Source organism: Miniopterus natalensis, chromosome 14, assembly GCF_054644295.1.
Source record: "Miniopterus natalensis isolate mMinNat1 chromosome 14, mMinNat1.hap1, whole genome shotgun sequence".
Taxonomy (NCBI): Eukaryota; Metazoa; Chordata; class Mammalia; order Chiroptera; family Miniopteridae; genus Miniopterus; species Miniopterus natalensis.
Genome location: NC_142094.1, coordinates 53,919,979 through 53,935,189, shown reverse-complemented (window position 1 = coordinate 53,935,189; position 15,211 = coordinate 53,919,979). Strand labels below are relative to the sequence as shown.

The 15,211-nt window shown below is 55.5% G+C and overlaps 2 protein-coding genes across 3 annotated transcripts; one reads left to right on the top strand and one right to left on the bottom strand.

Moving 5' to 3' along the window:
* Positions 1–208: 208 nt before the first annotated feature.
* On the top strand, positions 209–10,200 carry MTG1 (mitochondrial ribosome associated GTPase 1). The gene is given in 12 exon segments (XM_087823992.1): positions 209–378; positions 1,651–1,717; positions 3,901–4,003; positions 5,939–6,019; positions 6,483–6,539; positions 6,810–6,900; positions 8,309–8,370; positions 8,879–8,975; positions 9,179–9,260; positions 9,362–9,474; positions 9,797–9,924; positions 9,926–10,200. Coding segments are annotated over 12 exon segments (1,026 nt in total). The 5' UTR covers positions 209–266; the 3' UTR covers positions 9,959–10,200.
* A 216-nt stretch (positions 10,201–10,416) lies between these two features.
* SPRN (shadow of prion protein) lies at positions 10,417–14,148 on the bottom strand. 2 transcript variants are annotated; one of them, XM_087823993.1, is made up of 2 exons: positions 14,050–14,148; positions 10,417–13,368 (listed from the first exon to the last, which is right to left on the bottom strand). In XM_087823993.1, the coding sequence occupies exon 2, from the start codon at positions 13,351–13,353 to the stop codon at positions 12,922–12,924; it is 432 nt and encodes a 143-aa protein (XP_087680119.1). In that variant the 5' UTR covers positions 13,354–13,368; positions 14,050–14,148; the 3' UTR covers positions 10,417–12,921. The 2 variants fall into 2 exon arrangements, with proteins under 2 accessions (XP_087680119.1, XP_087680120.1); XM_087823994.1 differs by lacking the exon at positions 14,050–14,148 and adding an exon at positions 13,462–13,531.
* Between the last annotated feature and the right edge of the window lie 1,063 nt (positions 14,149–15,211).

Below are 15,211 nucleotides of genomic sequence, written 5' to 3'. Positions count from 1 at the left end.
GGCAAATTACTTGAAGATTTTAATCAAGTTTGTGAAAAGAGACCAACCGTGACTGCACAAGACCCTCGACGGTTCGTAGCCCCGCCCCCCGTCTCGTAGCCCCGCCCCTAGGCTCCAGCCGCTGCTCGGGCAGCGTGTGCGCACGCGCGGGTCGTACGGCTGAACCTTGGAGCCCCGGAACCTTCGGCCGGGGTTGCTGGCCCAGCCGAGAGGTCCGTCGCTGGAGCGGTCCCCCGGCGCAGCGCGGCGCGCGGGGACGCGGCGCGATGAGGCTGATTTCGCGCGCGCTGTGCAGCGCCGCTCGGGCCGCCTGGCGGGAGAGCTTCCCCTTGGGCGGTCGCGATGTGGCGCGCTGGTTCCCGGGCCACATGGCCAAAGGTGAGGTCCAGGCGGGAGGGCGCGGCGTCCCCGCCGCCAGGCTCCTTTCTGGTCGCCCGCGAGCGCATCGGGATGCGGCGCGGCTGCGGGGATGACCCGAGGTGACCTGATCCCTGATTCCCAGCAAGGCCCTTCTGCCACTTTATTCCCCGAAGCCTCAGTTTCCACATCAGTTTTTTTTGTTTTTTAAATACCTCTATTGATTTCAGAGAGAGGAAAGGAGAGGAAGAGAGAGAGATAGAAACATCAATGATGAGAGAGTCATTGATCGGCTGCCTCCTGCACACCCCCGACTGGGGATCGAGCCTGCAACCCAGGCATGTGCCCCCGCCGGGAATCGAACCCCAATCACCTGGATCCTAGGTCGACGCCCAACCGCTGAGCCACACCCGGCCGGGCTCCACATCCGTTTTAAAAAGTAACATTCCTGGATATTATTTTGAGGACTAAAAGAACTAGGGGTAGGAAAGTACTTTCCAAGTGCTTTCACTTCAGCACCTTAAAACATAGCGTCATTTGTCTTCCGCCTAAACCTCTATGGGAGTTTCTTAGTGTTTACTTGTCAAAATGTGGCCTTCTCCGTGTTGTGGTTGCCACTGTCCTTCCTGCTCCAGCCTCGGAGTCGCTCAGATTCACCCTAAATAGTGACCCAGTGCCCGCCATACCAGGCTCCTCGCCAATGCTGTGCGCGTGTGTTGGGGGGGGGCACTCGCGGGGTGAGGATGGGAAGAAGGGGTGAGGTGAGATGTTTGAGGATGTGCGTGAGTGACAGGGCCGGCCCTGTGAGGGGAGGAGGAGCGGTGGTGTCACCATCACTGGGTGGAACTCTGTGGGGAAAGAGCATTGTTACTTTCCCGATGTGTTCCTGGTTAGGGGTGAGTTGGGTGCATTGTGAGTGGAGACATCCAGGGTGAATGGCTCAGGTTGGTTTGTACAGCATCATCATCTCCACACAGTATCGAGGTGCAATGAGTTGGTTAGTTGGCTTTATTTATTTTATAGCCCAGACCAAGACCCATAGAGGTTAAATCTTCCACCTGGGGTCACCAAAAGGTCAGGTGGTGGAGACAGTCTGGTTGACCCTCAGGCAGGGCACTGCTGTTGAAGGAGAGGCCCAGGAAATGGTTATCAGTTATCATTACTTAGAGCACATCACTCAGATACATTCTTTTTAGGGAGATTGTGGTGGTGTGTCATTCTCAACGTCATCTTAAATGTTCTAGCGCTTTTGAAAAGCTATGGACCCCTTACCTTTGGTGTTCTGTTTTCTAGGACTGAAGAAGATGCAGAGCAGCCTAAAGCTGGTGGACTGTATCATCGAGGTCCATGATGCCCGGATATCCTTTGCTGGTTGTGATGCTGGAATTTATAATAAGAAATACATAATTTGACCTTTGTCCCCATTCCTGGCTGGAGCCCCTAAAACCCTGGAATTTCCTAATCGATGAGACATTAAGGTGTCTTTTGTTATGTTAATGAGGTGACTTTTAGAAAGTCCTCCAGGATGGGGCTGGTCCCAGGGAACCCACCTGATATGAAAGTGTTGGAACTTTCAGTTCTACCCCATGACATCCAGGAGGGGAGAGGGGCTGGAGGTAGAATTGATCTTCAATGGCCAGTGATTTCATCAGTCTTGCCTGAGTAATGAAGCTGCCATAAAACCCCAAGAGGACAGGGTTTGGAGAGCTTCTGGGTTGGTGAACACATGGAGATTTAGGGAGAAAGGCACTCCCAGAGAAGACGTGGAAGCTCTGTGCCTGTTCCCCAGACCTCGTCCTGTGCATCTCTTCCATCTGTTTGTCTTGTATATCCTTTTACAGTAAACTAGTGACCTAGTGAGTAAAATGTTTCTCTGAGTTCTGTGAGCTACTCTAGCATATGAATCAAATCTAAGGAGGATACATTGGAACCTTTAATTTATAGCAAGTCGGTCAGAAGCACAGGTGACAACCTACACTTGTGACTGGAGTCTGAAGTGGGGTTGCGGAGACAGTCTTGTGGGACTGAGTCCTTAACTTGTGGGGTCTGATGCCATCTCCAGGTAGATGGTATAAGAGTTAGTTAAATTTTGGGACACCCAGCTGGTGTTGGAGAATTGCCTGTGGTGTGGGGGACCCCCCCTCATTGGATACACTTCCAGTTGGGGACAAAATTATAGCGATGCAGGGAAGGCCCTTCTTTCTGAATCAGGCAGTGCTCAAGGCTGCAGGAAGCATTCCTGGCTTGTTACCTTGTGACAAAAACAAAAAACAAAGCTCTGAGAAGTTTTATAACTAGACCGTTTGGTTGTCAGGGTATGAAAGTTCAAAATGAATGATTTGATCACTCAAAAAAGAACCACCCATGAAGTCCTAACTAGTGGATCTCAAAGCACCACTACTGCTTTCACCCACCTCCTCTGCCTGGTCCCTGCCCTGGTCCAGCCACCCACCAGAGTGGCCAGCAGCCTCACCTGTTGTAGTTATTGGCATTTAAAGCAGTAGTTTTCATTCCTTGTTACACGTTAGAATTCCCCCAGGAAGCATTTATTTATTTATTTATAAAATCCCCACCTGAGTATATTTTTTCCATTGCTTTTCAGAGAGTGGAAGGGAGAGAGAAAGAGAGAAACATCAATGTGAGAAAGACACACCGATTGGTTGCCTCCCACATGTGCCCCGACCCAGGCCTGGGATTGAGTCTGCAACTGAGGTACATGCCCTTGGCCAGAATCGAACCCAGGACCCTTCAGTCCACGGACTGATGCTCTAACCACTGAGCAAAATCAGCCAGGGTTAGACATTCTGCCTTCTTATCTAGGATGTGGCAAGAAATGGGTTAACCTCTGAGGGAAGAATGTGGTTTATGGAAAATCCCTTTGTTACATGAGTGAGGACACAGTGGCCAACTGGGTGTCTAGACATGGGGCAAACCAGACTCAGTCAGAGATGAAGCACCAGGAAGGGACTGAGTGCCCAGAGATAAAAATAAAGGCCTCTCATCCTGCCTGTGTTAGTGTCACACAAGGTGGAAAAAGGGCCTGGCAATGGTAGTAAAGAGGTGGAACCTTCAGTGACGGTCTCCATGGGGGGGACCCTGTCTCCTCAATGGTCACCAGAGGTGGCAGTGGTGCTTTCAGGCCCACTAGTGAGGACTTCATGGGCGGCGCTTTTTTGAGTGATCAAATCATTCATTTTGAACTTTCATACCTTGACAACCAAACGGTCTAGTTGTAAAACTTCCCAGAGCTTTGTTGTTTTTGTCACCATCGTTCCCATTTGAGAAGCCACGTGAGAGCCACTGCCCTGCCCGTCGTCTCTTCTCTACAGGAAGCAGCGCCAGTGGCTCCGTGCTGTGAGGGGAGGGCAGCACGGGCTGGTATCGCAGCTCCACGGACGGGAGGCTGGGCGTGTGCTCACCTGAGACAGCGCCGGTTCCTTTTAAAGATTGCCTTCGGAAGTCATGCAATCTGGGCAACAAGACAAAATAAATTAATTGGCTGGTAAAGGCTCTGAAGGTATTTTTGCCTTAATTTTGCCACATTCCACTTTCGGGCCGCAACCCTCTGTTTCAGGAAACCCTCGGGATTAAGCCTCACTTGCTCGTCCTCAACAAAATGGACTTGGCGGATCTGAAGGAGCAGCAGGTGAAGCCCCTCTCAGCTGCGTCAGCACCGGGCTGGCTCGGTTCCGATGACAGTCACTGCTGAGACAGACTCGAGTTTATTTGCCAGGCAGGCTTACTTTGGCACTCTACCCTTTGTCTGCATGCTTCCTCTAATGTTTAATTTATGGTCCAGATCATTCAAATGTCCACATCTCCCAGGGGAAGTGGCCAGGATGTGCTGCTGGAGCCCAGGGGCCACATGTGACTCTGAGCACTTGAAATGTAGCTCCTTTGGTGGTGGAATTGACTTTCACGTTTTTTCATTTTAATTAGTTTAAATTTCAGTGGCCACATGAGGCTCTTGACTGCAGGCCTGGACAGTGCTGGCCTGGAGGTCTCCTGTGATGGCTGCTTTACCCCCAGGTGTCCACACTTACCAGTTCCATGGTCTCCCAGCCCCCCAGCCAGTGGGCAGGTTGCCTTCTGCCCACTGTGTGATCTGGAAGGTGGGGGAGTCCCAGAGTAAGTGAATGGATTTCTCTAAAGCCAGGCAGGACCCAGGGATACAAGTGATCAACTGCAGGACATTTCCTGTGGGTCCCAGAGGTAGAGAAACATGGTGACTCTGGAATGTTATTTGTGAATATGCACCTCTACTTTTCTTGCTCTGTTGTCAAATCCTTTGCAAAGAGTACGTGTTAGAATCTTTTGAATTCCATTTGTTTTTAAGTTGTTAGTGGTGCAGAAATTTTCCTTTCACTGCAGCCACAAGAGTGCATTTCTGGTTTCTTGGTAAGTTTGAGTTACTTAAACCCCAAACACAGCCTTCAGCATAGGTTTCCAGGGAAACATCACATGCTGAACCACAAGAGGGCTTTGTTCATTGAGAATCCTTCCCTGGCTCCTGCCCACTGCACAGCCCATAAACCCACCTCTGATCAGTCCGTCCTACTGTGCAAGGCTCTTGGCTTCATGGCTTTCCATGACTTTATCAGTGAGACTTGAGTCTTATCAGTGATTTCTTCTGCCCTTAGATGCTATTTTTTATAGAGTGCTAGGCGCACTAAGGTCACCTAACACAGGACAGAGCAGTGTTTCACCTGGTTGGGACACAGGTCTTAGAGGGGACAGGAGAGGAGAGGTTCCCAGTTGTGGCCCTCTATACAGTGGGTGAGGACATCTGTGTGAATTAATACTTTTCAAAGGGGCTTCAAATATGTCTGTTTTGGCTTGTATCTTAATCTGCATCATTATACTGAGTAAGTGAAATCCATAAATAAAACTAACTGAATTAACGTGACTTTTCTGTTCATTTAAATATCAGTCATGTTTAGGTCAGCAGCAGACCAAACAGTACAAAGCTGGTTTTAACAAATATGACTCATATGCTGATTTCACTTAGTGTTAAGACTAGTAAACTCCTATTAGTTATAGTTTACTTTTGGGCTTTTAAAGTATTCCATGTACCTTGTAATCAGATTGGGTTCAAACCTTAAAGTGGAGTTCACTTTGTGAAAGCTTGTCAGAGTACACAAGAGTGATGAGGCCACTAAGGGAAGATGAAACTGATTTCAGTGCCTCAGAAATAACCGAGTTTAGCCTCATACTGTAAGAAGGGCCTGGAGTCCCAAGAGGGTGGGCTGTGACTGCTCAGCGCTCACCTCTGGGGGAACCTGGAGGCCCTCGCTCTGAGACTAGGGCCCTTTCCTCCTGTCCTCACTCGGAGCCAGCTGCTCTGTGCCACCAGTGGGGCCAGGCTGCCCTCTCAAGTCCCCTCACATAGTCCGTACTGCCCATGGTGCCGTTGCCTGTGTCCATCCCACGTCTGCCCCATGCCGGCGCAGTGCTCCCTGTGTCCCTGGCCCCAGTGGCTCCGAGCCCAAGCTTGTGCCTGGCAGCCTCAGATCTGTGGACTTTAGCATGTTGCACCATCCCTAATTTTATTTAGTATTTAAAATGGAAATGTCTCTTTCAGAAAATTATACAACACTTGGAAAGAGAAGGCCTAAAACATGTCATTTTTACCAACTGTGTGAAGGATGAAAACATCAGACAGGTGGGCTTTTCTGTTTACACTCGAACACTTCTGCTGAAGGACATTTGGGAAACACTACAGAATGTTCTATGCTTTCATAAGAGGCAGGGTTTTAGAGATGAGCCACAAATGTGCTGGGGTTCCCAGGGCACACTTGTCCCCTGGTGCCCAGAGCAGATGGGCCTGGACAGTCCAGTGGTCTGAAAGAGCAGAGCTAGGCTGTAAAATATGCTCTGGGTTAGAAGTAGTAACGGCTTTTGGAGAGTTTAGGACCAGTTGTGTTTGGGAAATTTCACTGGTCAACGTGCAACTTTGTTAGAAGGGGCTGTTGTCACCCTCCTGGGATGGGATAGGATAGGGCACAGGTGGTCCCCCACCATAGCACAGTCTAAATCCGTGATATGGATAGAAGCCAAGTGTGCCACCTCCAGAAACCAAGGGAGAAGCCGGTTTCCCAAAGTGCCTTTGTGGTTATTTGTTGCAGGTCATCCCAATGGTCACGGAATTGGTTGGGAGCAGCTACCGCTACCACCGAGGAGAGGTAGGCTGGTGGGGCCCAGTGCTGGCCCTGGAACATTCCCTCCTGTTGAGGAGCCTGAGGCTCACCTGCTAAACATGGTGGGCCAGACTGAGCCCTTGGCACGGAGATGAGCTTCTCACCTCGGTGCTCCCTAAAGGAAGGGGGGGGGGGCGTTAGGGGGGGCAGGGCCTCGGCAGGGACCTTCCTTCCCCTTCAGCTGACCTAGACTCCTGGGTCCCCGGTGGGGGCTGGGTGTGTCCCTGACTGCTGGCTGCTCTTCTGCCTCTGTAGAATATGGAGTTCTGCATCATGGTGATCGGCATCCCCAACGTGGGCAAGTCTTCCCTCATCAACTCGCTCAGGAGACAGCACCTCAAGAAAGGTACTGCCAGCCACGCTGCTGCTGTTGTGACATTCTCATCTTTCCTACAGAGCAGTCACTCTTGTCCTGAGATGAAACTCAGCCCATAAGTCCTGGGGCACTCCTCGGGCTTGTCTCTTTCCACCAAAAGGACCTAGTTAACAGCTTGATGTGATTACACGGTGAGACAGAGTCCTCCTGGTGACATTTTACACTCAATTTGTTCTCTTTCTGTTTAATATGTGGATGACTTTTCTAAATTTTGGTGATTTTGCCTTTTCATTTATTTAAGTTTTTGATCCATTACAACCAAAGCATTACACAGCCGATGGGGTCTGATATCATGCAGGAGTGTTCCCTCAGGTCAGAAGCCTGTGTGGGGATCAAGTCTGGGAGCCCATGGCTATCTCCCTGCTTCATGTTGGTTCTCTGGTTTCGAGGCACACAGGAGTGTCCACAGTACTCTAACTGTGCCTGTTCCCCTTTTTTCTTAAGTATTTGAAAGTTTAAAACCATGTCTGCATTGGTGTCACCCCCACATCAGCGTGTGGTCTTTATTAACATACAACCTGAAGGCTGTAAACTGCTCTGAACGGTGATTGACAGGCACTGCTTCTGGTGCTCCTTGGAGCATGGTTACAGTCATCTGTTTTTTAAAGTTCATTTTTCTTTACTTGTGGCTTTAAAAAAATCGGTGGTATTAAGTCGTGTAACTCAACACTCCCCTCTCTCCCAGCCCTGGGAACCTGGATTCTCCTGGATCTGTGAATATAGCATCTCCTGTGAGTGGAATCACACAGTACTTGCCCTTCTGTGATTGGCTGATGTCACTGAGCATAATGTCATCTAGGTCCATCCAGGTTGTGACAGTGGTCAGACCTTCATTTTTTTTGGTAAGGCTGAATAATACTGCGCAGTGTGGATGGACCACATTTCCTTACCATCTGTCAGTGGACATACATGTCCCTTTTATGCTCTAGTTTACTTGGCAGAGGGTGCAGAGTCTGCTTGGGACACACCTTGAACTGGGCCCCAGAGCATCCAGTATTCAGGGCACAGGCTGACCCCTTGGTCAGGTCAGCTCCATAGATAGGCCTGCCCTGGCTGGTGCTGTGGGGCAGATTTGCAGCGTGCAGGGTCAAATTTAGAAGGGAGGAAGGTGACTGCTGAAAGGAGCAGCTGTGGGCTGACCTTCACAGTCAGGTCCTTGCCTCTTTCCCTCAGCAGGTCTTGGCACACCTTTCCAGGCGATGGGGAGGCGTTGCTGGAACCTGGTTGAAAAGGTCATTGCTGTGAGCTGGTTTGGGGTTGAACCCTGAACACAAGCTGATTTGGGCCTTCATAGGTTCCCATGTGCTTCATTGCTTAATCTGTACCTGATATGCCAGGTATGTTTAATGTATATTTGACAGCCCTGTTTGTCCTACAGGAAAAGCCACCAGGGTGGGCGGTGAGCCTGGGATCACTAGAGCTGTGATGTCCAGAATTCAGGTAAGGGCCTCAGCTCATGGGCCCAGAGCTACACACACACAGACGCCTGATACCTCCTGAGCACTTGCGAGGTGGTGTGCCCGTCTCTGTCCTTTCCCTCAGTCTCCGTTCCCATGAGTGCTTGCCACATGCCAGGCACTGCAGCAGCCTTACAGCAGACCTATGGGGAAGGCACACTTATCCCTATTTACAGATGAGCAAACTGAGGCACAGAGGAGTTGCATCACCTGCCCAAGGTCACACAGTGGTCAGGGCAGAGCCGAGTTGAGCTCCTCTCAACCACAGTTCAGCATTTCTGCAGGTTCCCTTCCTCCCAGGAGGAGAGAATGGGGCTGTGGGGGCTCTTGCTGTTATTTCCAAATTAAATGGGAGTGGATTCCTGTGGGAAAGCCATCAGGGGCAGGTTTGTGGGGGTCTCCTGCTCAAGGGGCTGTCCAATAGAAGGCCTGGTAGGAGAGGCTGCCTGACGCTTCCTGAGTGGTGAGCCAACTGCCCTCTGTGCCCACAGGTGTGTGAACGGCCACTGATGTTCCTGCTGGACACTCCTGGGGTGCTGGCTCCTCGGATTGAGAGTGTGGAGATGGGCCTAAAGCTGGCCCTGTGTGGTGAGCCACCCTCAGGGCCCCACCTGTGGCCTGGGGCAGCCCCAGCCCTGTGGGTTGTGCCACACTAATCCTCTGCCATGCTAATCCTCAGTGCTGTCCCTTGTACAGATGGGCACAATGGTCAGGTCTGGGGCATGGCCTTCTCCTTGCAGCCTCTGGCTGAGACTGAGGTTATACACTCACCTTCGGCTCCCTGTTTCCAGGAACCGTGTTGGACCACCTGGTTGGAGAGGAGACCCTGGCTGACTACCTTCTCTACACCCTCAATAGGCACCAGCTCTTTGGGTGAGTGAGGGATGGGGGACAGGCAGGCCCATCCTCTTTTCTATGCAAATGTAGTTAAAAAAGTGGCACAGTTAGGGTATTGCTGACGGTGCTCTGTGCAGGTATGTGCAGCACTATGGCCTGGGCGAGGTCTGCGATGACATAACAAGCGTGCTGAAGCACGTGGCTGTGAGGCTGGGGAAGACGCAGAAGGTGAAAGTACTCACGGGCACAGGTGAGATGCGGGGCTTGGGCCAGTCTGTCGAGCAGGCCTGGCTGTCTGGGGGAGACATCGGGGAACATGAGGCTGCCCTGGGAACGAAGGTTCTTGTCTAGCTCATTGCTGTGGGCCCAGGCAGTGCTGCGTGCTCTCCATGTCTACCCTTCCCTCTGCAGCCTTGGGAGGCGCTCTCTGTTTTCTTTTTGAGTAGGCCCTGGTGCCCAAGCTCCATAGATACCCACCTTAGGGTCCCTGTCCCTGTGGGTGGGCTAAGTGGGGTCCTGGGCCTGCCCTGTGTGGAGGCTCCTTCCTCACCAGACCCTCCTGTCTCTCCCAGGTGACGTGAACGTCATCCAGCCCAACTACCCTGCAGCAGCCCGTGACTTCCTCCGGACCTTCCGCAGTGGGCTGCTGGGCCCTGTGATGCTGGACCGGGACATCCTGCAGAGGCTCCCCCCAACAGATACCCTGCCTGGCCCTCAGCCCCAGAGACATGTAGTGTCCTAGACCTTCACATCTGGGTTTTGACACTCAGGGCTCCCTCTTCCATGATCTCTGTGCTGGTCACTGTACACTAAAGTCTCTGCTCCAGGAAGAGGGCTGCACCCTCCTGCCCCTCCAAAGCTAGGCCAGTGCTTTGTTCCCAGGGACAGTCCCTGGGGTTTCAGAGCACTGACATCCCTGAGCAGTCCTCATGCCTGGCCTGGTGAGGACATTCACTTGTGCTCACTTCTTACATGGAGAAGCTGACATTGTCCTGGAAGGAGTGAAGCTATAATCTATAATTTAAATGTTTTAAACTCAAAGCCTCATCTCTGTTGTAGACTTAGTCACTGTGTACCCTCAGAACCTTGGGCACTTATATCAGGGCCCCCATAACCGGGGAGAAGTAGGAGACGAACTGATCAGCAGCTGAGGGCTATGGTGTCATATGATGCAGGGTCCTGGGTCCTGCAATGAGGTGTTGCCAGCACAGTGTTTATTTCACAACGATACTAAAATGCACACACAAACGTAAACAGAAGGTTCCAATACTCATGGCAGAACCCAAGGACTGGCCTATCCCCTCAGTACTGTGTACTGGCTGGGAGGGTCTCTGGTGTCAGTGGGGACCCACAGCTCCCACTGCTTCTGAGCACCTTCTAGCTAATGGGACAGTGGCACTTCCCAGAGGCACCTCCTGGCATTTACATTGCACCTAAAGGGGTCCAGGGGCAGGAAAAGGGCAGAGGAAGAATGGGGGAGGGGCAGGGGCCGATTCCCTGGTCAGTAGCCCTGGCTGCTGTGTGTCTGGGGGTGGCCTAACCTTCCTGGAACAGCCAGGGACCTCCATTCCTGTAGGTCCCACTGCCTGCATGGGTTTCCCACACCACAACCTGGCTAACCCCTCCTGAGATCCGCCCTGAGCACCCTCTGCCTCCTGCGGGAACCCTGAACATGTGCGGGGGAAGGATTCAGAGATTTGGGGCCATACCAAACCCCAGACATGCACCCAGAGTTGGGAATGAGATGAGCTCTTGACCTGAGTGTGGCATCTTTCCTTCCAGAGCCTGCTGATGGCTCATAGCCTGTCGTCTAGGTGGGCATCTGAATGGCTGAGTATACCCAGGCTGGGCCCACATGTCAGGGCCCTTGGGGAGGACAGCTCGCCCCAGGAGATGAAGTAGCCGCCCTCATGGGTCTCCCTGTGCAAGATGACTTTCCTGCCACCTGCATATAAAGTAGAAGGATGGTCACACTGCCTCTGGGGCCCAGGGCAGGGCATGGCCATAGCTCACTGGTCTTTGGTAGCATGGAGCTTGGTCTGGAATGGACAGAGTATCTGGGCTTGCACCCCAAGAATACTGGCAGTGTGAACACAGGAAGCTGCCAAGGCTTCGTCCTGCAGCTTAGCACTCCTGTCTTTGGAGAAAAACACTTGGTCCGAAGTCCTGCGGAAAGCCTGGAGACCCCTCCCCCCCAGCCCCTGACCTGAGCCAGCTGTGGTAGAGCCAAAGTGGCAGCTCTCTGCGATGGACTGGTCTCAGAACTGCTGTGGTCCAGGGGGCAAGGGTACATTCTGGGAGCCTGTTGAGCACTAGGAGGGTGAAGTCTGGAGGAGCCAGGCCCTGGAAGCTGTGTTGCCTTGGGATGCGGTGGTATCAGAGCTGGAGAACATGGCGAAGAGCTGAGGCCCCTGGGGCTGAGCTCACAGGGGCCTGAGAGGTGTTGGGTGCCATAGCCAAACCCTGTATTTCCTTAGAAGCTCCTTGGCAGGTCCTGTCCTCAGAACGTCTGGGGTGTTTAGACACCCCCAGATGGTGTTGGAGGAGCTCCGCCTCCTGGGTGCTTCCTTTTACTGAGCGAGGCTCTCAAGTCCAGTGTATTTGCTGGGTGCTGGGGCTTGGCCACCTCCGCCTTCCTCCAGGTACCTGCCTATGACCATGTGGGTTTCACTAGAGCTCCCAGCCTCCTCCATTCACACCACAGCCTCACCTTCCGAGGGCTGCCGCCCGCTGAGGGTTGCTGCTGCCTACTACCTGCTGCCTGCTACCTATCTGCCCGGATCACGGCCAGCTGGGCCAGGGAGGGCTCTTCAGTGGGGCGGGCAGTTGCAGTCCCTGTGCGCAGGCCAGGGCTCGGGGCCCGGAATTCAAACCTGAAGTTCAAAGGGAATGGAAAGCTCTTCAAGTTTAAACAATGTTGTTTTTTCCAAAGTAGGTCCCAAGAAGAATTAAATGACTTGTTTCAAGTCAGAGCACAGTGGCTCCAAGGGAGTCCCTGGCAGTGAGTCTCACTGAGCATCTGCACAGACGGGGACAGGGCCATGGGCCCAAGGGCAGGGCAGCCCCTGTGGGCAGGGTTCTCCTGGGAACTATCCACAGAACCAAGATTGGGCATGCCTGGGCTCTGAAATCCAGACAGGGTCAGCACCTTACGTTCTCCATGCTTCAGCCTGTGAGCAAAACCTCTGCCCTTCCCCCAAATCCTCAATTCCTTTGGTCCATTCTGGAAGCCTCTGGTGGGGAGGCCACCACAGTCCTCTGTGTGCACCTCTCTGCCTGGTGGTGAGCACTGTCCACACCCCTCAAGTGTCCAGGGTGGGTTCCGAGGGGCCGGAGTGGCTTGAACAGCCTGACCTTGGCACTTGTCTTCGAGGCAGCTCTGGAGAGAGATGGTAGGCAGCTGGCCAGGGTGGTACAGGAGCCACGGGACACCTGCCTTTCTGGCAGGAAGGACCCTGACCTGTAAATGGTGGGTGGGGCATCCTGGAGCTGATGGTAGGGTGGGAGTGGGGAGGCTCTAGAGGGGCTTGGGCAGGATGGTGAACAGGAGGAGGCACCTGGGCCACAGGTAAGAGAGGTGCAGCTCCTGCTGGGCGAGGCAGGAATTACCCAGGCGGCCTCTGGGCGCCGGGACCTTGGGCTGCGGTCTGCCGCGAGGGCCCGGGGGGCGGCCGGTGTGGCCTCCAGCCTGACGCGCCTAGGGCTGCAGCAGGCCCAGGGCGCCCAGGGCGCCGCCAAGGAGCAGGCAGAGGCGCAGGCTGCGCGTGGGCCCCGCGCCCGACGTCCACGCCCAGTAGCTGTAGACAGCGGTCCTGTTGCCTCCGGATGCAGGGTCCTCGTCCCCCAGGTCACTCTCCCAGGGCCCCTGGGCCCTCCTCCAGCCTGAGCCCGACGCCGCCGCTGCCGCTCCTGTCCCCGCCGCCGCCCCCGCCGCCGCCACGCGCAGAGAGGAGCCGGAGTAGCGGGGCGCTGGCCTTACGCGTACCCGAGGGACCCCGCGCGCTCCTCCGCGCAGCCCTCCACGGGCGCTGCCGCGAGCCCCTCCACGGCCGCCCTTAGTCTCACCGCTGTCGCAGAGGAAGGTGGCGGCTAGCAGCAGAGCCCAGCACGTCACTGCCATCCAGTTCATGCTCGTGGGCAAAACCTGTGGGAAGTGGGAGGAAAGCACCTCAGCTTCGGGGCCCAGGGCCTGGGGTCAGAGGACTACCCTCCCAGGGCTGGGGGTCTTGCTCTATACCTGGGAAAGGGTGGGTGGGGGATGAGAGGTTCAGCACCTGGGAGTTATTCTGTGCCCGGGCGTGGAGCGGGGGCAACGCTGGGGGGAAGTGTGCGCCACGCGGTGGGCGGCGGAGAGCCCGGTAGGGGGCTCCATACCCTGGGCGGCTCTGGAGAGAACCACCCAGGCCCGTGCTGGGGTGGGGGTTGTGTCTGGAGGCCGCAGTCTCATGGGCAGAGGGCCCCCAAGGACCCAGCTCGGGGTGTGGAGAAAGGACCCTGTGCCTCTGCCTGGCTTTCCCGGGCCCTTCAGGGCGAGCACGACCGTCGCGGGGCCCGGGTCGCGGAGAACGCGCGGCTGGTGACGCGGTGCTGGCTCCACCCCCGCAGGCCCGCACCGAGCGGACCGTCCCTTCCCCCCAGCTCAGGCCCCGCGCTCCACCCCTCCCCCGCAGCCTGGCCCAGCTTCCCGGACCCGCACCCGCACCGGCGCGGGACGCTGGGGGTCCCCGGCGCAGCGACAGGGCGGCGACTCAACGCCCTTCCCGGGCGCGCCGGGCCCCTCGTGGCGCCTCCATCCCTAACCCCACGGGCGCCCGCCCGGCCTCACCCTCCAGCGACTTCGGTCGGAACCGCGGGCCGGGGTGGCCGCTCCAGGGCCGCAGCCGAGAGGAAAGCCGGGGTCTGCGGCGGGGACCCTCCGCCCGAGCGCAGAGCGGGGGAGCCCGGAGCCGGTGCGAGGCTTCCGCCCTAGGACTGGGGGCGGGCAGACGCGAAGGCGCGTCCCCCGGGAGACGGAGGGGGAGGAGACAAAGGCAGGCCGTGGGCGCGCACAGCCCCTCTCCCTCCCCAGCGCCAGCACCCTCGGGCGCGCGGCCTCCTTCCCACCCACCCCTGCCACCCTCCACAGTCCCACCTACCCTCCGTTCCCCACACGTCTCCATCTCCATCCCCGCCGTGCGCTGTGCCCACATCTGTCCTCGCTTCACTCCCCCTCCTGCCCACCTTGCCCCCTCCACCCCCTTCCCGCCCCCCCTTCTTCATCTTCATCGCCGCCCCAGGTGGGTGTCCCAGGCACAGGGACCACAGCATGCCGGGCACACCTGAGCTGCGGGGCCTGGCGTCCAGGGCCCAACAGCGGCTGCAGTGCCCGGACAGCAGGCCCACGTCTGGGATATGGGCCCCTCCTCCGCCCGCAGTGCATTGGTCAGGTCCGTGGGGGTGGCCATTCCGTGGCAAGGTCACCTGTAACGGGACTGCTCAAGCCCACAGGCCTCCCAGGTCGCCGCGAGGTGGGATCCTGGGGCCACTTCCTGAAAAGGTACCTTCTTGCCTCTTGGCCCCCTTCCCCCTCCACCGACGGCAGGTCTTCACCCCAGCCACTGCCTGGGGCTTAGGAGTGGGGGCAAGGACCTCCCCAGCTGCACACAGTTGTTCATGTGTTTAGCATTCCTCTTAGGGCCATCGGATCCTCATGATCCCAAAGGCCTAGAACCGCCGCTCCACACCAGCTTCTGGGCAATCTCAATTTCAATCCCCCCCCCAGGCAGCATCTCTGGCCAGCCGCCTGTGCTGTCCCCCAGGGTCAGCGAGCAGGTGAGCTCAGCTCAGGGCGCTTGGCCTTGAGTGCAGGGACTGCTGGGTGACTCCTGTGTTCCCAGCACTTAGCCAGCCATACGGGAGTGCCCGGCAAATATTTCATGACTGGATAAATCAATATTCACCTATGCCTGGCCGGGCTAGGCTCAGAGGTTGAGCATCGACCGAGGATC